At 44.1% G+C, this 17507-nt stretch overlaps 3 protein-coding genes and 1 long non-coding RNA gene across 4 annotated transcripts; 1 reads left to right on the forward strand and 3 right to left on the reverse strand.

The window, feature by feature from the left end:
- Positions 1–65: 65 nt before the first annotated feature.
- On the reverse strand, positions 66–3525 carry LOC145697657 (uncharacterized). The gene is made up of 5 exons (XM_081774874.1): positions 3505–3525; positions 984–2520; positions 768–937; positions 316–682; positions 66–269 (listed from the first exon to the last, which is right to left on the reverse strand). The coding sequence occupies exons 1-5, from the start codon at positions 3523–3525 to the stop codon at positions 94–96; spliced, it is 2271 nt and encodes a 756-aa protein (XP_081631000.1). The 3' UTR covers positions 66–93.
- A 736-nt stretch (positions 3526–4261) lies between these two features.
- Positions 4262–10562, reverse strand: LOC145696092 (uncharacterized). The gene is made up of 7 exons (XM_081773078.1): positions 10526–10562; positions 9209–10357; positions 7228–8841; positions 5209–6844; positions 4998–5167; positions 4579–4945; positions 4262–4531 (listed from the first exon to the last, which is right to left on the reverse strand). The coding sequence occupies exons 1-7, from the start codon at positions 10553–10555 to the stop codon at positions 4356–4358; spliced, it is 5142 nt and encodes a 1713-aa protein (XP_081629204.1). The 5' UTR covers positions 10556–10562; the 3' UTR covers positions 4262–4355.
- A 1628-nt stretch (positions 10563–12190) lies between these two features.
- LOC145699321 (uncharacterized) lies at positions 12191–15122 on the forward strand. The gene is made up of 3 exons (XM_081776586.1): positions 12191–12321; positions 12521–14799; positions 14843–15122. The coding sequence occupies exons 1-3, from the start codon at positions 12234–12236 to the stop codon at positions 15053–15055; spliced, it is 2580 nt and encodes an 859-aa protein (XP_081632712.1). The 5' UTR covers positions 12191–12233; the 3' UTR covers positions 15056–15122.
- A 432-nt stretch (positions 15123–15554) lies between these two features.
- On the reverse strand, positions 15555–16146 carry LOC145699324 (uncharacterized). The gene is made up of 3 exons (XR_014134000.1): positions 15826–16146; positions 15656–15786; positions 15555–15612 (listed from the first exon to the last, which is right to left on the reverse strand). It is a non-coding gene; the product is annotated as an uncharacterized LOC145699324 (long non-coding RNA).
- Between the last annotated feature and the right edge of the window lie 1361 nt (positions 16147–17507).

The following is a 17507-nucleotide window of genomic DNA, read 5'->3' on the forward strand; positions in this document are numbered from 1 at the left end:
TCAAGATGCTTGCTCGTGAAGTTCATGCGGCTTTTCTTGATGATTTTGCATGGTTTATTTATAAATAAGGCGAAGCAATAAAAGATAATTTTTCTAGCCTTCATAGTTCACTGGATCTGCTGGAGCTTTCCAGAAGGTCTTGTTTTCAGCAAGGCACATGATGTGGTGGTCTGGAAAGTCCTGACCTTCGAGAGGAACAATGGCATTAGCGGCTGTCAGGAGGCACCAGTCTCGGCCCTTGGCTGCAATCCATTGAACATCCTTGAGACCTTAAATCTGCGTTTGAAAGATAAGACTAATAGAATTGAAACTTACCAGTAAGAATGACTTGGACATCATCGGATCCCATATTCTTTACAGGTTTTCCTCCCTTGAAGGTCCACGGAGTATCCTTGTCGACAAGCTGAGTGACCTCAAACTCAAAACCAGCATGAGTATATTTGGCAGCATCTCGGAAGTAAGCATCGCCAAGTCGGTAGACGTCAGTGGTATCGACAAGGTCGACTCGAACTTCACCGCTTCGGAGTTTTTTCACGAAATCCATTCCGCAAACGTCTTTGGTCCAGAAGATGAAACCTTTGTAAAGCTCTTCTCTGGGGCTAACAAATTTGTTCTTTGATCGGAATTTGACTTGAAGCATGACGGAATCCTCGCCCTTGTATATGTATTTGACATTATTGCGCTGAATCAAATCTTTAAAGAAAAAAGAATCTAGCGAAAATCGGACAGACAACGAGAAGATCCTTCATCAGAGTTAAAAAACTTACTCCTTTCCATTCCGCAAACTTAGTAGAGGAATCACATTCAAGGTCGGTTGGTCCGCACTTGAACCCCTTTCCGTTGGGAAGATTTGAACAGGACTCGTATGAGTGGCAGTAGTGGTTGCCAGTGTCACACTCATTCTCATCAACGCACTCGCCATCTTCACAGATAAACCCTAGAAGAATTTATTGACAATTTTCGCAAAAATAAATCTGTCATACCATTTTCACATTCTGGGAAGCAACCAGATGTCGGTGGGCAAGTTGGTGACTCCGTTGGCGGCTCCGTCGGTGGTTCCGTAGGTGGCTCAGTTGGTGGCTCAGGTGTTGTTGTTGCGCAAGGATTGTTCACTGGGTCTCTGCACTCGCAGGTGTATCCGGTTCCATCAGCAGTATTGACGCATCGCTCGTTGTCAGTGCAATCGTGGTCAGCACACGGGAGAGGTTCACCGGTTCCAGGTTCGCCTCCGGCTTCACAGCTGAAGCTTATATCTGGATTTCCGTTCGGAAACTCATAGCCACTAGATAGTTCTCCATTGTCACCAAAGCAGACGCTGTCCGGGTCAAGACCGGTCCAAGCCCAAGGAGCGTCGCATCCACCCCAGCCATCGTCGTCGCATACTATCCATCCTAATGTGCCGTTTTCACTTTCAGCTTCCCATCGGATTCGTCCGAGCCATTCGTGCTCGCTTGGACATTCATAAACATCCTTGCCGTTGTAGAGCTCGCCACTTGCCACGCAAGTTGCAACACCGTTCCAGTCGACATACAGAGATGAACAACAGCCCAAGTCAGTTTTTGGAGTTCCTTTGAAGCAATCGGCGAGTCGGTTGTCCTCGTCTTCTCCGTCAAGACAATCTTTGAATCCATCGCAAAATTTGTGCTGGAAGATGGGTCGGATAACGTCGACAACGTCTGGCTCGAGACACATGGATCGTGGCTCCATTGGGTGCGTATCGTGCTTTCCTTCGCAATAGAGAGCATAACCTTGCTCGGCATCGGTGGTGGTGAGGAGAGGATGAGGAGAGTAGCTTCGACCGTTGACAAGAGTGAAACCGCTGTACATAACGTTTGACGCTGGCTCAAATGGATGACCAGTGTCGATCCATTCGTTCTCGTTTATATCGCCGACTGCGCCACCGGTGATGTAATCTGCCCAATCTGGTCTGTCCTGTTCGTGGAGATAGCCGATAGCGTGAAGGAACTCGTGGTGTATTCCACCGGCGGCAAGACACCAGTTCGGAAGACGAAGTGCTTGCCATCCGGGTTGAATTCCGCTCACGCCATTAGTGCAACCGCTGCATACACCGACATATGACCAACAACCAGAGCCATTGGAGGTCTCACCGGCGATGTGTACACCAACGTCGTAGCTGAATTCAGGATCGTAGACGAATTTGAGGCATCCCATTGCAAGGGTGAAGTCTGCAAGCTCATCGTGGATTTGCTGCCAGCTTTCAGCAGGAACGGTGTCTTGGATTGCGTATGGAACTACGTATCGTCCATCAGAGTCAGTCACTGACCATTTCGTTGCCCAAGTGACCAATCCTCTTTCAGCTGGAGCCGTTTGGCTTGCGTTTTTGTCAATATTCAGTTTGTTAGCGTCGTAACCAAGCTTGACAAGGGCATCGACTTGCCAGGGTGCAATGACGAGATCGCCATACTCGCCCTGATCACCGTGAGCGCCAGCGCCATTCTTAGTGGGAGTGTCTGGACGATCCCCTGCTTCACGTTTAGCTTTCCATTTTTTCGCCGAGACCTGAAATTATTTTTTTCTGACTTCTTCTTAAAATTATATGCCCGATAAGTAGGGGGTGCACAGTGGGAAAATTGATTTTTTTATCATCCTCTTATAGGGATGAATGATATATCGATGGAAAGCCTAAGATCCACTGATCATTTTAACATGTGACTTGGGGTCATCAAAGGTCACCTGAGGTCACCTGAGGTCAAAATGCGAACTTTCTCAAAATCGATTTATATAAGGTTTTTTATGCATGAAATTGATCGCTGATGATCAATGATCATTTTAATCGCCATAAAAACAATATTCGGATTCATCCTGATCCATCAGAGGGAAAAAATAAAAATTGAAAATCGTAAATTTCACTGTCAAAACTCTTTTTCTCTCTTTTTTCTTTAAAAACCATAATTAAGTAAAAAACAAGGATAATTAAAATTTAAATATCAATGGGTATGGGTGGGGTTGGGGACGTAACTGAGATTGATCAACTAAGAGTTCCAGGCCTTTGTCAAGCCCCTTAAAATTTAAAATCAAGGAACGGGGCTGAAACGGCCCGAAGGGCCGTCAAGCCCCTTAAAATTAAAAATCAAGGAACGGGGCTGAAAAGGCCCGAAGGGCCGTCAAGCCCCTTAAAATTAAAAATCAAGGATAGGGGCTGAAACGGCCCGAAGGGCCGTCAAGCCCCCTAAAATTGAAAATCAAGGAACGGGGCTGAAACGGCCCTAAAAATCAAATCGGAAAAAAAATTTTCGTCTTCCAGGAGGATTCTTCCACCAATAAAGTCCTCCGGAGGACAAAAAATGACTCATGCTTAATCACATGATCAGGTTCAATTATTTATTGGGTAAAAACGGGTGCGAAAAAAAAAATGTTATTGTCGGGATTCGAACACCCGACTTGGCCGAAAAGTGATGATTTTTGACAAAGAATCGGCTCTAGAATTTTTTGCCGGAAAGTGCCGGATACCATTTTGGGGTCAAATTAAAGCTCTTTGTTTACTGTCTTAGATGCAATTAACATTTTTTATAACCTTTAATATCTCGGGAGAAATTTGCTAAAAACCCCTTTTCTGACCACGTGATTTAACGGGTGAAAATGAGCATTTTTGAAAAGATGATAATTGAAAGGAATGATTGTTGGGTTATAACAAAGTCATTCAAGACTATAAAGTAACAAAAAAAGATACTTAGTTTTTTGACATTTTCCCACTGTGCACCCCCTACCGATAAGGAAACCCGAGATGATCAAATACAATTGTATTCTAAATATAATATCTCTCTGATGAAAATTTTTTCAATATTTTTATACTCACAACGGACAAAATCGCGACAGACAGCTTCATTTTGAGGCTGACAATCTCTATTCCAATCGAGGTTTTATAGAAATCATAATGCACTTGCGGCGCTAGAACATTAGGCTGCTAATCCACAAACAGCTTTTATACGGATTAATTGGAAGACAGCTGAAATTCGCACTCTCAAAATAAAGCTGTATATTAAACCGGGTGGATTTCGATTTCAGTTTAGGCGGAAATTAGACTTATTATAAAGATCTCCATAAAATAAAATGCATAAAAATATTTCATAAATATGAATGCAAGAATTTTAAACAGAATATGAGTGGCCAATTCAAGCAGGGTGTCGACGTCAAAATTATAATCGATTTTTTTTATTCCCTGCTTCCCCGAGAATTATCCCGATTTCTGTCGAGTTTCCCCTTAGTGAAGTTTCATATCACAATATTTATACAAGTTGAACACGTTGAAGAGAACAAATGTATTCCAGAAGAATTAAATAAGTGTCATTTTATTAACCAAAAAGACATGAGTAGATTTTTAGAATAGGTAGAATTTAACCTTCATAGTTCACCGGGTCTGCTGGAGCCTTCCAGAAGGTCTTATTTTCAGCAAGGCACATGATGTGGTGGTCTGGGTAATCTTGATTCTCAAGAGGAACGATAGCATTGGCGCCGGTCAAGAGGCACCAGTCTCGGCCCTTGGCTGGGATCCATTGAACATCCTTGAGTCCTAGAATCGTTTTGTTGAGAAATCTCGAAGAAAAAAGTAAGACTTACCGGTAAGAATGACCTGAACATCATCTGAGCCCATGTTCTTAGTAGGTTTACCGCCCTTGAAGGCCCATGGAGTATCCTTGTCGACGATCTGAGTGAGCTCAAACTCAAAACCAGCATGAGTATATTTAGCAGCATCTCGGAAATAGGCATCGCCCAGTCGGTAGACATCAGTGGTATCGACAAGATCGACTCGGACTTCGCCGCTTCGGAGCTTCTTCACAAAGTCCATGCCGCAAACGTCCTTGGTCCAGAAGATGAAACCCTTGTAAAGTTCCTCTCGTGGGTTGACCCACTTGTTCTTGGCTCGGAATTTGACCTGGAGCATGACGGAATCTTCACCCTTGTAGATATATTTGATGTTGTTTCGCTAGAAAAAATGAGATTAGATAAATCGAAAACCAAAAAATAAATTGACTTACTCCCTTCCATTCAGCGAATTTGGTGGATGAATCACATGTAAGATCAGTAGGTCCGCACTTGAATCCATTTCCATTTGGAAGATTGATGCAGGACTCGTATGAATGGCAGTGATGATTGCCAGTTGCACACTCATTCTCATCGACACACTCTCCGTCTTCGCAGGTGAATCCTAATGAATTTTAAAAAAAATTCAAAAAAAAGAGATCTTACCATCAGTGCACTCTGGGGAACAACCAGTAGTTGGTGGACAAGGTGTTGTTGTTGTAGTCGTCGTTGTAGTTGTCGTCGTAGTTGTCGTCGTTGTTGTTGAAGTCGTAGTAGTCGTCGTCGTTGTTGTAGTCGTAGTAGTCGATGTTGTCGTAGTAGTAGTTGTTGTAGTTGTTGTTGTGGTAGTTGTTGATGTGGTCGACGTTGTTGTTGTTGTTCCATCACAGGGGCTGTTGACTGGGTCTCTGCACTCACAGGTGTATCCACTTCCGTCAGCAGTGTTGACGCACCGTTCATTATCAGCGCAGTTGTGGTCAGCACATGGAAGAGGTTCGCCAGTTCCTGGCTGGCTTCCGGCTTCACAAGTAAAGCTTATATCCGGTACGCTTCCGAACGGGAAAGTGTAGCCACTGGAGAGCTCTCCGTTGTCACCGAAGCAAACGTTGTCTGGGTCAGGACCAGTCCATGCCCAAGGAGCATCACATCCACCCCAGCCATCATCATCGCAGACAATCCATCCCAAGTCTGTTTCCCATCGGATTCTTCCGAGCCATTGATGATCACTTGGACATTCATAAAGGTCCTTGCCATTGTATGTGCCACATGCGACGCAAGACCCGATGCCGTTCCAGTTTACGTAAAGAGATGAACAGCAGCCAAGATCGGTTTTAGGGGCATCCTCGAAACAGTTAGCAAGTCGGTTATCTTCGTCTTCTCCGTCGAGGCAGTCCGCAAAACCGTCACAGAATTTGTGCTGGAAGATGGGTCGAATAACATCGACAACATCAGGCTCAAGGCACTTGGATCGTGGTTCCATTGGATGAGTGTCTTGCTTGTTTTCGCAGTAGAGGGCGTATCCCTGCTCGGCATCGGTGGTTGTGAGGAGGGGATGAGGAGAGTAGCTTCGGCCGTTGACAAGGGTGAATCCGCTGTACATGACGTTTGAAGATGGTTCGAAGGGATGACCAGTGTCGATCCAATCACTCTCGCTGATATCTCCTACATCGCCACCGGTGATGTAATTGGCCCAATCTGGCCGATCCTGCTCGTGGAGATAGCCGATAGCGTGAAGGAACTCGTGGTGGATTCCGCCGACGCTGAGGCACCAGTTAGGGAGTCGAAGTGCTTGCCAGCCTGGCTGAATTCCGCTCACGCCATTAGTACAGCCGCTGCAGACACCGACGTATGACCAGCAACCAGAGCCGTTTGAGGTTTCACCAGCAATGTGGACACCGACGTCGTATGAGAAGGTTGGATCATAAACGAACTTAAGACAACCCATGGCAAGGGTGAAGTCTGCAAGCTCATCGTGAATCTGCTGCCAGCTCTCAGCAGGAACAGTGTCTTGGATGGCGTATGGAACGACGAATCGACCATCAGAGTCAGTCTCAGACCATTTCGTTGCCCAGGTGACCAAGCCTCTGCCAGTTGGGGCAGTATGGCCGGCGTTTTGGTCAACATTAAGTCTGTCAGCATCGTAGCCGAGCTTGACAAGAGCATCAACTTGCCAAGGGGCAACAACGAGATCGCCGTACTCACCCTGGTCACCGTGAGCTCCTTCTCCATTTTCATCGCTTGTGTCCGGTCGGTTAGCAATATCACCTGCTTTACGTTCACGTGCTCCTTTGGTTTGCGAGGCCTAAAAATTTTAAATTATCAATCGCTTGGCATTAAATTGATTTTAAATTACTCTAGAAAAAACATTTTAGATTAAGAGGTTCACTGCCATTAAATTTATATTTGTGGTCGAAAAACGTCAGCTCATCAATTCAGGAGATATCGAATACTATCTTTTATTAATGACCCATTTATCAATATTTTTTAGTTAATGTTCGACGACTGTTTAAAATGAGGGACTTTTTGTAATTTAAATTATTTTACTAGTAACTTACTAGTAGTAAGGACAAATCTTTTCGTTAATCTGAATTCTATCAATTTCCTCAGAAAAAGCAACCCTATTTCAAATAGGCTATTTGATTACGGAGCATGATTTTTTGAGGAAAAATACTGCGGCTCTCTTACATTACAAGTAGGTGGCTCAGTTGGTGGCTCAGTTGGTGGCTCAGTTGGTGGCTCAGTTGGAGGCTCAGTTGGTGGCTCAGTTGGTGGCTCAGTTGGTGGCTCAGTTGGAGGCTCAGTTGGTGGCTCAGTTGGAGGCTCAGTTGGGGGCTCAGTAGTAGTAGTTGTCGTTGTAGTCGTGGTTGTTGTTGTTGTTCCGTCGCAAGGGCTGTTGACTGGGTCTCTGCACTCACAGGTGTATCCAGTTCCATCAGCAGTGTTGACGCATCGTTCGTTATCAGCGCAGTTGTGGTCAGCGCATGGAAGAGGTTCGCCGGTTCCGGGTTGATTGCCACCTTCACAAGTAAAGCTGATATCTGGAACGGATCCGAACGGGAAAGTGTAGCCACTGGAAAGCTCTCCGTTGTCACCGAAGCAGACGTTGTCTGGGTCAGGACCAGTCCAGGCCCAAGGAGCATCACATCCACCCCAACCATCATCATCGCAGACGATCCATCCTAAGTCCGTCTCCCATCGGATTCTCCCGAGCCATTGATGATCACCTGGACATTCGTAAACATCCTTGCCATTGTATGTGCCACATGCGACGCAAGATCCTTGACCGTTCCAGTTTACGTAAATAGATGAACAGCAACCGAGGTCGGTTTTTGGGGCATCCTCAAAACAGTTAGCAAGTCGGTTATCTTCGTCTTCACCGTCGAGACAATCTGCAAAACCGTCGCAGAATTTGTGCTGGAAGATCGGCCGGATAACATCGACAACGTCAGGCTCGAGGCATTTCGATCGCTTCTCCATTGGATGAGTGTCTTGCTTGTTTTCGCAGTAGAGAGCGTATCCCTGCTCGGCATCGGTGGTGGTGAGGAGGGGATGTGGTGAGTAGCTTCGGCCATTGACAAGGGTGAATCCACTGTACATAACGTTTGAGGATGGTTCGAAGGGATGGCCAGTGTCGATCCAATCACTCTCGCTGATATCTCCTACATCGCCACCGGTGATGTAATTGGCCCAATCTGGCCGATCCTGCTCGTGGAGATAGCCGATAGCGTGAAGGAACTCGTGGTGGATTCCACCGACACTGAGGCACCAGTTGGGGAGTCGAAGTGCTTGCCAGCCGGGCTGAATTCCGCTCACGCCATTAGTACAGCCGCTGCAGACACCGACGTATGACCAGCAACCAGAGCCATTAGAGGTCTCACCAGCGATGTGGACACCGACGCTGTAAGAAAAGGTTGGATCATAGACAAACTTGAGACAACCCATGGCGAGGGTGAAGTCTGCAAGCTCATCGTGAATCTGCTGCCAGCTCTCAGCAGGAACAGTGTCTTGGATGGCGTATGGAACGACGAATCGACCATCAGAGTCAATCTCAGACCATTTCGTTGCCCAGGTGACCAAACCCCTACCAGTTGGTGCTGTCTGGCCAACGTTTTGGTCAATATTCAACTTGTCAGCGTCGTAACCGAGCTTGACCAGAGCATCCACTTGCCAAGGCGCAACAACGAGATCGCCGTACTCGCCCTGGTCACCGTGAGCGCCTTCGCCATTATCATCGCTCGTGTCGGGTAGATTCGCTACGTCTCCTGCTTGACGTTCACGTGCTCCTTTTGTTTGTGAGGCCTTAAAGATAAATTTTAAAATCAAACGTCTCATCTAGTGATTTCACCCAAGCCTGTTTATAGGGACTCTTGTTGATATTTCTAGTTAGAATTATAAAATTATCGTTAAGGCAGATCAAGAATTTTTAATCTTCATGGAAAATCTATCGAAAAATTCAGTAAAAAAAGAAACCTATTTGATTTTTTTAAATCAATTTTCATCCTTCTTAGACTTACTGTCTTATTTATAAAAAAATTATTTTTCTAGACTCCTAAATCTAGAGTCTTCGTGTCCGAAGTTTCTTATAGAGCGGTTTGATGAATTTGGAAATTCGAAGATTTTTCCACGTAACAATCAATAAGTCCAATAAAAAATGTGGATTCCTTACATTACAACTTGGTGGTTCAGTTGGTGGCTCAGTTGGCGGCTCAGTTGGTGGCTCAGCTGTTGTTGTTGATCCGTCGCAAGGGCTGTTGACTGGGTCTCTGCACACACATGTGAATCCAGATTTATCAGCAGTGTTGACACATCGTTCGTTGTTAGCGCAATTGTGGTTAGCGCATGGGTAAAGTTCTCCGCCTCCTGAGCAATTAGCTAGACGGCCATCCTCGTCTTCTCCGTCGTAGCAGTCACTGAAGCCGTCGCAGAATTTGTGCTGGAAGATGGGTCGGATCACATCGACTACGTCTGGCTCGAGACACTTGGATCGTGGCTCCATTGGATGAGTATCGTGCTTGCCGTCGCAGTAGAGAGCGTATCCCTGCTCGGCATCGGTTGTGGTAAGGAGGGGATGTGGAGAGTAGCTTCGGCCGTTGACAAGGGAAAATCCGCTGTACATGACGTTGGAAGCTGGTTCAAAGGGATGACCAGTGTCGATCCAATCACTCTCGCTGATATCTCCAACATCGCCACCGGTGAGGTAATCTGCCCAATCTGGTCGATCCTGCTCGTGAAGATAGCCGATAGCGTGAAGAAACTCATGATGAATTCCACCGACGTTCAGGCACCAGTTAGGGAGTCGAAGTGCTTGCCATCCGGAATGAATTCCGCTCACGCCATTAGTGCATCCGCTGCAGACACCGACGTATGACCAGCAACCAGAGCCGTTAGAGCTTTCACCAGCAATGTGAACGCCGACATCGTAAGAGAAGCTTGGATCGTAAACGAACTTGACACAACCCATGGCAAGGGTAAAATCAGCAAGTTCATCGTGGATCTTCTGCCAGCTGGACGACGGAACAGTGTTCTGGATTGCGTATGGAACGACGTATCTTCCATCGGAGTCAGTTACGCTCCATTTTTGAGCCCAGGTGACCAATCCTCTGCCTTTTGGAGCAGTCTGGCTAGCGTTCTGGTCGATATTAAGCTTGTCAGCATCGTAACCGCGCTTGACAAGAGCATCGACCTGCCATGGGGCAACGATGAGATCACCGTACTCGCCGGTGCTACCGTGAGCGTCAGCTGGTCGATCCGCCGCTCTTGCAGGAGGACGGCTGGCGGAACCCTTGTAAGGATTCCATTTTTTTCTGGCCGAGACCTAGATATATTTTTAAAACGAGGTATATTTTTTTTTCTTTTTTTAGGAGTTAAAAATTATTTAATTAGTATCATTTTAATCCTTGTACGGACGCAAGGGTTGTCAGTTCACAAAAATCACTTTATCTCTCAAAAAAAATAATTCGCTTCTTTTCTCTCTTCGACTTACCGTGGCCAAAATGGCCGTTGACAGCTTCATCCTGAAAATTCTTTTCAGGCGCTGCTTATGGTAATTACGATCGGGGTTATATACGCATCGTGAAGCACTGGCGGCGCTAGAACCGTGCGAGTCGAAACGATGTTATCATGAGTCGCGGACCAAAAATTTTCTTTCCCTAGATTAAATGCGTTCAAGATTTGTTTATCTTGAATTATTCTTATGCTGGTTCATTTATGCTCAATATGAAGATGTCTTTATTCATAGAAACAATCATTTTATAAAAATAAAACTTTGAAGGTATATGAAAAGATAAATTGGAAGAAATATGTTGTTTTTGTACTCTTCTCAAAAAACTTCGATTTCTTTGAGCCATAAAGACGTGGAGGTCTTGCACTGGAGGATTAACTCGACAATCGTCAAATACTATAATAATAAAGTTCTTAAAATCGATCTAACACAAAACGTTTAAGCACGATCTTGAAAACATGATGTTGACGGTTTCGCAATCTCTCGTTATCTTCGTCGTCATGCACCTCGTGTTAACTTATGTTGTGATTATCTGAACAAAGTTGATGCCTAAACACTTCCATTTCGAAATGAGTCTGGGGTCGAGAAATTGTCCATTTCTTCATAAAAAAATTATCATGAAAGTCTCCAATTCAGTCTTAAAATAAGGTTCCAGCGAGTTCACAAAATAACGATAATGAAAATTGGCGTTCTGTTGAAAAGTTCTCTGAGAGTTTCAAATTTTTGGTTGAGTTCTCGGGTATCTTGATCGTTTCAAGAATTTGAAATTGAAATGGTTGTGGTCTTCACCACCAAACTTCGAGATTATACCCTGTCCTTGTTGAGTATGGCTGATATCGGGTTTTCTCAACCGTTATCGGACTGCAAGGGGAAGCGTTTTTTGGTGTTATCAACCTTTGGTCCCGTTGCTCGCTGCAGGATTTTGATCGCTAAATTGTCTGATACTAGACACGTTGCCAGACGGCTATGTTTTCAAAATTCAGTGAGCGGTTAAGAATTAAAGGCGAACGAAACAAAAACATAGAAATAAATACAGAGAAACATAGTGGTCCGAAGTACATCAGAACTGCCAGACACCATAACAAACGAAAATCGTTCTACTGTATTTTTCTTTAAACTACAATTTTTGAAAAATTAACAAATTTTGTTTGAAAATGGAGAACTTGCACTTGACTCTATCAGTCTTGAAATAGAAGTCTCTCAACTTGACTCTTCTGATAACGGGTACTTTGTGGTATTTTATCTATTCTGTTATCAGGAGGACTAGAAGGTTTGAGTTTTCTTGACTCAAGACATTCTTGAGACTACGATGATAAAAAACGTTAATCAACGTAAAGAGGATTGAATTGTTTTAACTCTTTTCGAAAGGGTTTTATCACGAAAAAAGCTCGATTAAGAAAATGGAACCACGCAGCAAAAAAACGTTAAAAGTCAAAGCTCTATTTTACCCGGAACGTACGTCTCCATTCCATGGTCAATTGGCTCTTGACGCTGATTGGCAGCGGAAGCAATTCGACCCGTACCATTTTTGTCTTGCGTGGCTCCAACATTATCCCTAAGCGTGAAAATTCGTCAAAATGTCACCCGCGCCCAGAGTTGCTATAAAAGCATTTGGATCCGCTGGAATGGTATACCATTCACGATCGAAATACTCGATCTGAAGAGTAACTCAAACGAAAAAAACTTTATCATGAAAGTGGCGTCAATTATAGCCGCCACGGCTAGAGCGCAGCTTCTAATTGACCAAGATTGGAGCAATAATGCTGTTTACAACCCAGGTATGAAAAAAGAAAAAAATTTTGGAAAATTCGTTTGTCAGTAATTTTTAGTTTTTGACGGTATTCTCGTTTCTTTCAATAATTATATCACATTATTTATCTCACATAAATTATCCGTAAACAATATAAAAAATAAAATTTTAATGTCAAATTTTATTATTTTTTATTTAACTCCAAAAAAAGCGAATCAATAATTCAGGCCAATGTGAAACCACAACTAACCGCCCACCATTCGCCAAAAGCGACGTTTTTCAAACACGTTGGTTCCGCGCTCCAGATTCCTCGGTCGAAGGAACTGTTTCCAAGGTCGTCTTTATCCAGCGCTTCCAAGAGCGACTCTGTGGCATGGTTCGCAAGAAGTTTTCATCTCTCGGGAGCCGACAGCTTCGACGAGCTCTTCGAAACGATGACCTCGCTGAGTCGCAATTTAGTCCAATCGACGATCCAGATCTTGTCGATGAGTTCGACTTGGTCGTCAATTCTAGAAGCGTCGGAATGCCGCTTAACTTCAAAAGCGTCGAATTGAGATGCATTGGAGACTATTCTGATGGGGTTTGCGAGAGGCACGCTTTCAGACTTTGCTGTCCATCTTTAGAAGCTGCGAAAATAGTTACAACTCAAGCGCCAACAACTCAGGCGCCAACAACTCAAGCGCCAACAACTCTTGGAACAGGAAGCATTGTCAACAATGGTGAAATCGACTTGTTCGCTCATGATTGGCTCAATACCCCTACTGTCGAGCCTGATTGTCCTATTCATGAAGACGGTGTCGCTCCATACGAACCGTGGGAGACGTTCGAAACGAACTGGTTTGCTGGGATGACAAACTGGGTGCAGCATTTGGACACAAATTTTCTGAATGCTGCTTGCGATAGCCTTAGAATTAGCAGCAAAAAGTCTGAATCAACAAGAGTTTCGATTCCTTCTCTGTTTGGAGTAAAGTGCATGAAAGTTGACGCGGATAACGGAGTATGTGAAGAAGCTCAATTGAAATTCTGTTGCCTTGCCACCGATCCCACCACAACTACCACCACTACAACAACAACAACCACTACCACCACAACGACGACCACTCTCGATTATAGTAGCTCGATCATCAACAATGGTGACATCGATCTTCTGGCTCATAATTACATCGAAACTCCTATCATCTACCCCTCTTGCGAAAACGCGTACGTAGGGTCCGGGCTCCCGGAAGACTGGCAAGCATTCGAAACAAGCTGGGGCGGAACCTTTCCCATCACAATGATGTCTGTAGCTGCCTCGCAAAGCATGCGAGATTCTTTCTGTCAAGCTGCAAGAGAGAATGAATTGTTTGTTGATGGAGAAGCAAGAATGTCCGCTCCAACTTGGCTCGGGATTAAATGTCTAGAAGCGAATCCTGATGGCTCTTGTGCGTATTTCAAGCCTAAGTACTGTTGCGATCCAATTGCAACTACGACCACATCTACAACAACAACATCGACAACAACCACTACGACTACCACCACAACAACAACTCTCGATTACAGTAACTCTGTTGAAAATGATGGATCAATCGACCTCGCAGCCCATGATTTCCTCCAAACGCCTATTATCTATCCTACTTGTGACAACGCATACGAAGGATCAGGTATTCCAGAAGACTGGGAAACCTTTGAAACAAGTTGGGCTGGACCTTATTCTGGAAGACAGATGTCTGCTCTCGCTACGCAAAGTGTGAGGGATGCCATGTGCGGGGCTGGTAGAGAGGATGCAAATCTTGTTGATGGCGAGACTAGAATTTCTGCTCCGAATTATTTCGGCATTAAATGCCTTGTCGCTAGCTCTGATGGCTCTTGCGAATCATTCAAGCTCAAGTTTTGCTGCGCTCCTCTTTACACAACAACCACAACAACAACGACAACTACAACGACTACTACTATTGGAACGGGAAGTGTTCTCAACGACGGTTCAATTGACTTCACCACTCATGATTTCCTCAACTATCCAACTATTGAGGTCAACTGTGAAGCTACCTACCCTGGGGAAGGATCTGGCGATGTTGAAGAATACCACTCATTTGAATCTGTTTGGTTCGATGCCGCAGCTGGCTGGTTGGGTCAGCTCTCGTCTGATGTCATGGAAAATACTTGTGAAATCATCCGACAGAATGATGGTGTAAATGGCTGGACTGGTATCGCGAGAAATTCTCCTCGAGCGATGGTTCCAGTCTTTGCCGGAGTTTCCTGCTACCAAGCTTCTGCTGATGGAGACTGCCAGATGGCCAAGGTGAAGTATTGCTGCCCCGCTTTGGTGACAACTACAACCACTGTCACGACTCCGACAACTGAGACACCAGAAGGCTCCGGCTCGGATCCAATCTCAATCAATGAAGTTGAACTCCTTATCAACTCTTGGGTTGAGGACAAACTCGCACAGGCTAAAACTGATTTCCCAGGATTCAAAAAGCTCGGCAAAGCCACCCGACATATCAACAAAATGAACAAAATCATCAGAGTAAGTTTATCAAAGCTATTTTTCAACTCAATTCATCCTTTAGAAACTCGTCAAGAAGAACCAACCGATCGAATGCGCATCAGCTAAGAGCAAGAAATCGAAGCGAATGGCCGAAACTTACGTTACAGAAAATTACATTTCCCCATTTTTGGATATCCTCGCTGATCACAAGGTCTGTGACGTCTATCCCGCTTTTGATTCGCGTCTCACTCGAGTCAACAAAGCCTTCGTCAAGATCTTCAGAAAGCTCAATTAAGAAAAGAGAGCATTGATTATTTGAATTCCGAAATACTGTAATTTATCATGTGAAATAAACAACGGAAGAAAAATCGAATCCACTATTCGAAATTCTATTTATTACAAAATCTTAATCTTCAGGGGCCTACATAGCAGTATGAGTTTCAGGAATGGTGTCAGTATCGGGAACGGGGTCTTCTGGGAAAGGATTTGCTGTTGTTTCATCGGTAGTTTCATAACTTTGGTTTCTATTGCAGGAGAGGCGAGTTAGCCGAGAAGCAAGCCCGACAATCAAGCTCATACAGATCCCTGAAAGCAATTAGATTATTATCTCTCGACTCTTTTTTACCAATAATTCCAACAATGAGAGCCCAACCAATTTGAGCATCTGGCTTGTCGTAATCCTTTGAGAGCCATACCGCTACGCCAGTAAAATAAATTAGTGCTCCAATCACCTGACTAAATGGGGTTCAGAACTCATCTTTGACAAAGTTTATTTTGAAGTTTTAGACCCGCTCCTAACTGCTCCAGCTTTAGATAATCGACCCTTGTTGTCAATGCCAATGAGAACAAACCCTAGTTGATCATAAGCTGAAATCTTAGTTTGGATATTTTTTACCAATAATTGAAAGAAAAACGCCGCCGGAAATCGGAACAATTGTCCAAAGCTCATTCTCAAACTCTTCACTCGTCTTGACAATGCAGTCAGGCTCTGGCTCCGGCTCGGGAACAGTATCGTTCTCTTCATCACTGAAAATCTTTGAGATCAAAGAATCAAGTGCCTAGTACCTGGCATCAGCACTAGATTCAAATTCGCTGAAACAGTTTTGGAAAATCCCCGTTGTCTCTCCTGTTGGAAAGCTTATCCATTCGGGAAACGCAAAACTGATAGAAAGAAGTGCAGTCGATACAAAAGCCAAGACCTGAATTCAACATCTTACTGTATGTAAAATTACTGTATGTTCCTTCAATAAAAGCTCTTTCTTTCCAATTTTCCCCATGCTTCTTTTTATCAATCTCTAACGCGCCTAAATACTTAAAAAGCAGGACCGCCCGAACTTTCTGTTATAAAAAAAAACTTTCGATTCTCTTCAGCTTTCTCCTGATGAATGGTTGTTATGTGGCCTCGCTCTCGACAGGTTTTGAAGCAACTCGCACAAACATAAGAACTCATTCAACTTTGAAAACAATTCCGCGTTCCGTCCGAACGCGAGCCAGCTCGCTGAGAAGAATTTCAAAGTTTTCTTAGCCACTTCAACAAAATGCGTCTTAATCCTTTCAAGCACTTAAAATATTATTTATATAAAGCCGGTTCTCATCTTCAAGATCAACGATTTTGACGAGCAGTGCAAAATTTCCAAACTTCAAAGCAATATTTATTTGAGCTCTCTTTCAAATCCTGACTCAGGTTTTGTGCACAGGTGGTCGAAAACAGATTCTGACCAGCAGGTGCTCAGAACTAATGCCTTCCGCACAGCATGATGCTATCCATCTTATCGTCTTCAATCAGTGCTCCTCTCTAGCACCATCTATGAATTTCCCTACCAGATATAACAAGAAGATAATTCGTAAAAGAAAGCAGCAAAGAAAATGCCAGAAGCAAATTTTTACAAATTCTTGGTGATTCCAGAGCCAGACAACCCAGCAAAAAACTGGCACTTTTTCATAAAAACGCTGAAATTTGATTCAATACCCGGTACCTTTTGGGAGTATTCATGTGGATGCTGCATCAACTTCCCTGCCGCTTCCATGCCGAAAATTCCTGGCGCCGTACTCAATTGCAAGGGTGGGAATAAAGTGAAGAAAATAACCTCATTCTGGGCAAAAGAAGATTCTCCGAAGACGAGCCATTATTCCTGCCCAAAAGACCCGAAGTTTCCAAATCATCTTCAAAGAATCGTCAACCGACTTGCTGCTCCGCGTCCGGAGTACCTGTTCCTGGCGAAATCTTTGTTGATTCCAGTTCAAATTCCCGAAAACCGAATCGAGTACAAGAAAGAACGACAGCTGCCAGAAAGTCTTCGACAGTCTCTTGAGAAGGAAAACAAGAAAACGAGTGAAAAAGGGATGACGGACGAACAACTTGAAGATCTCTTCGCTCGAACGCACAAGAAGAAGCAGAAAAAGTCGACGAAGAAGCCAAACAAGGGAAAAGCTCCAAACAACATCCGAAAGACGAAAAAGCCTGTTAAACTGTAATTATCTGAACATCAATAAGAATTGCTGAAACATATCAAGAAATGTCAAAATAAATTAAAAGATGGATATTTTTTATCGTTGATGATTTCTTTATTTTACGAAAATATTGTCGGATAAGGATCAAATAAAAAGCAATACGTTAGATCATTTACCCTTTTGAATTAATCTAATTTCGAGAATTTCTCGAAGAGTTGCGAATCTTCTGGGCCGCGTCATCTTAGAGCGCTTTTTTGCTGCGCTGTACCGTGACTCAGCTCGAAAATGACTGAGAA

This window comes from Oikopleura dioica, chromosome 2 (genome assembly GCF_907165135.1).
Source record: "Oikopleura dioica chromosome 2, OKI2018_I68_1.0, whole genome shotgun sequence".
Classification (NCBI taxonomy): domain Eukaryota; kingdom Metazoa; phylum Chordata; class Appendicularia; order Copelata; family Oikopleuridae; genus Oikopleura; species Oikopleura dioica.

Bases quoted from the DNA above. Each gene is read 5' to 3' on its own strand.
- LOC145697657 (XM_081774874.1), bottom strand. From the start codon at position 3,525: ATGTTAATTGCATCTAAGACA. The intron at 2,521-3,504 runs GTAAACAAAGAG...AAATAATTTCAG, and splicing joins TGTTAATTGCATCTAAGACA to GTCTCGGCGAAAAAATGGAA. The intron at 683-767 runs GTAAGTTTTTTA...GATTTGATTCAG, and splicing joins AGTTTGCGGAATGGAAAGGA to CGCAATAATGTCAAATACAT.
- LOC145696092 (XM_081773078.1), bottom strand. From the start codon at position 10,555: ATGAAGCTGTCAACGGCCATTTTGGCCACG. The intron at 10,358-10,525 runs GTAAGTCGAAGA...AAATATATCTAG, and splicing joins CAACGGCCATTTTGGCCACG to GTCTCGGCCAGAAAAAAATG. The intron at 8,842-9,208 runs GTAAGGAATCCA...TTTATCTTTAAG, and splicing joins CTGAACCACCAAGTTGTAAT to GCCTCACAAACAAAAGGAGC.
- LOC145699321 (XM_081776586.1), top strand. From the start codon at position 12,234: ATGAAAGTGGCGTCAATTATAGCCGCCACGGCTAGAGCGCAGCTTCTA. The intron at 12,322-12,520 runs GTATGAAAAAAG...TCAATAATTCAG, and splicing joins TAATGCTGTTTACAACCCAG to GCCAATGTGAAACCACAACT. The intron at 14,800-14,842 runs GTAAGTTTATCA...TTCATCCTTTAG, and splicing joins AAATGAACAAAATCATCAGA to AAACTCGTCAAGAAGAACCA.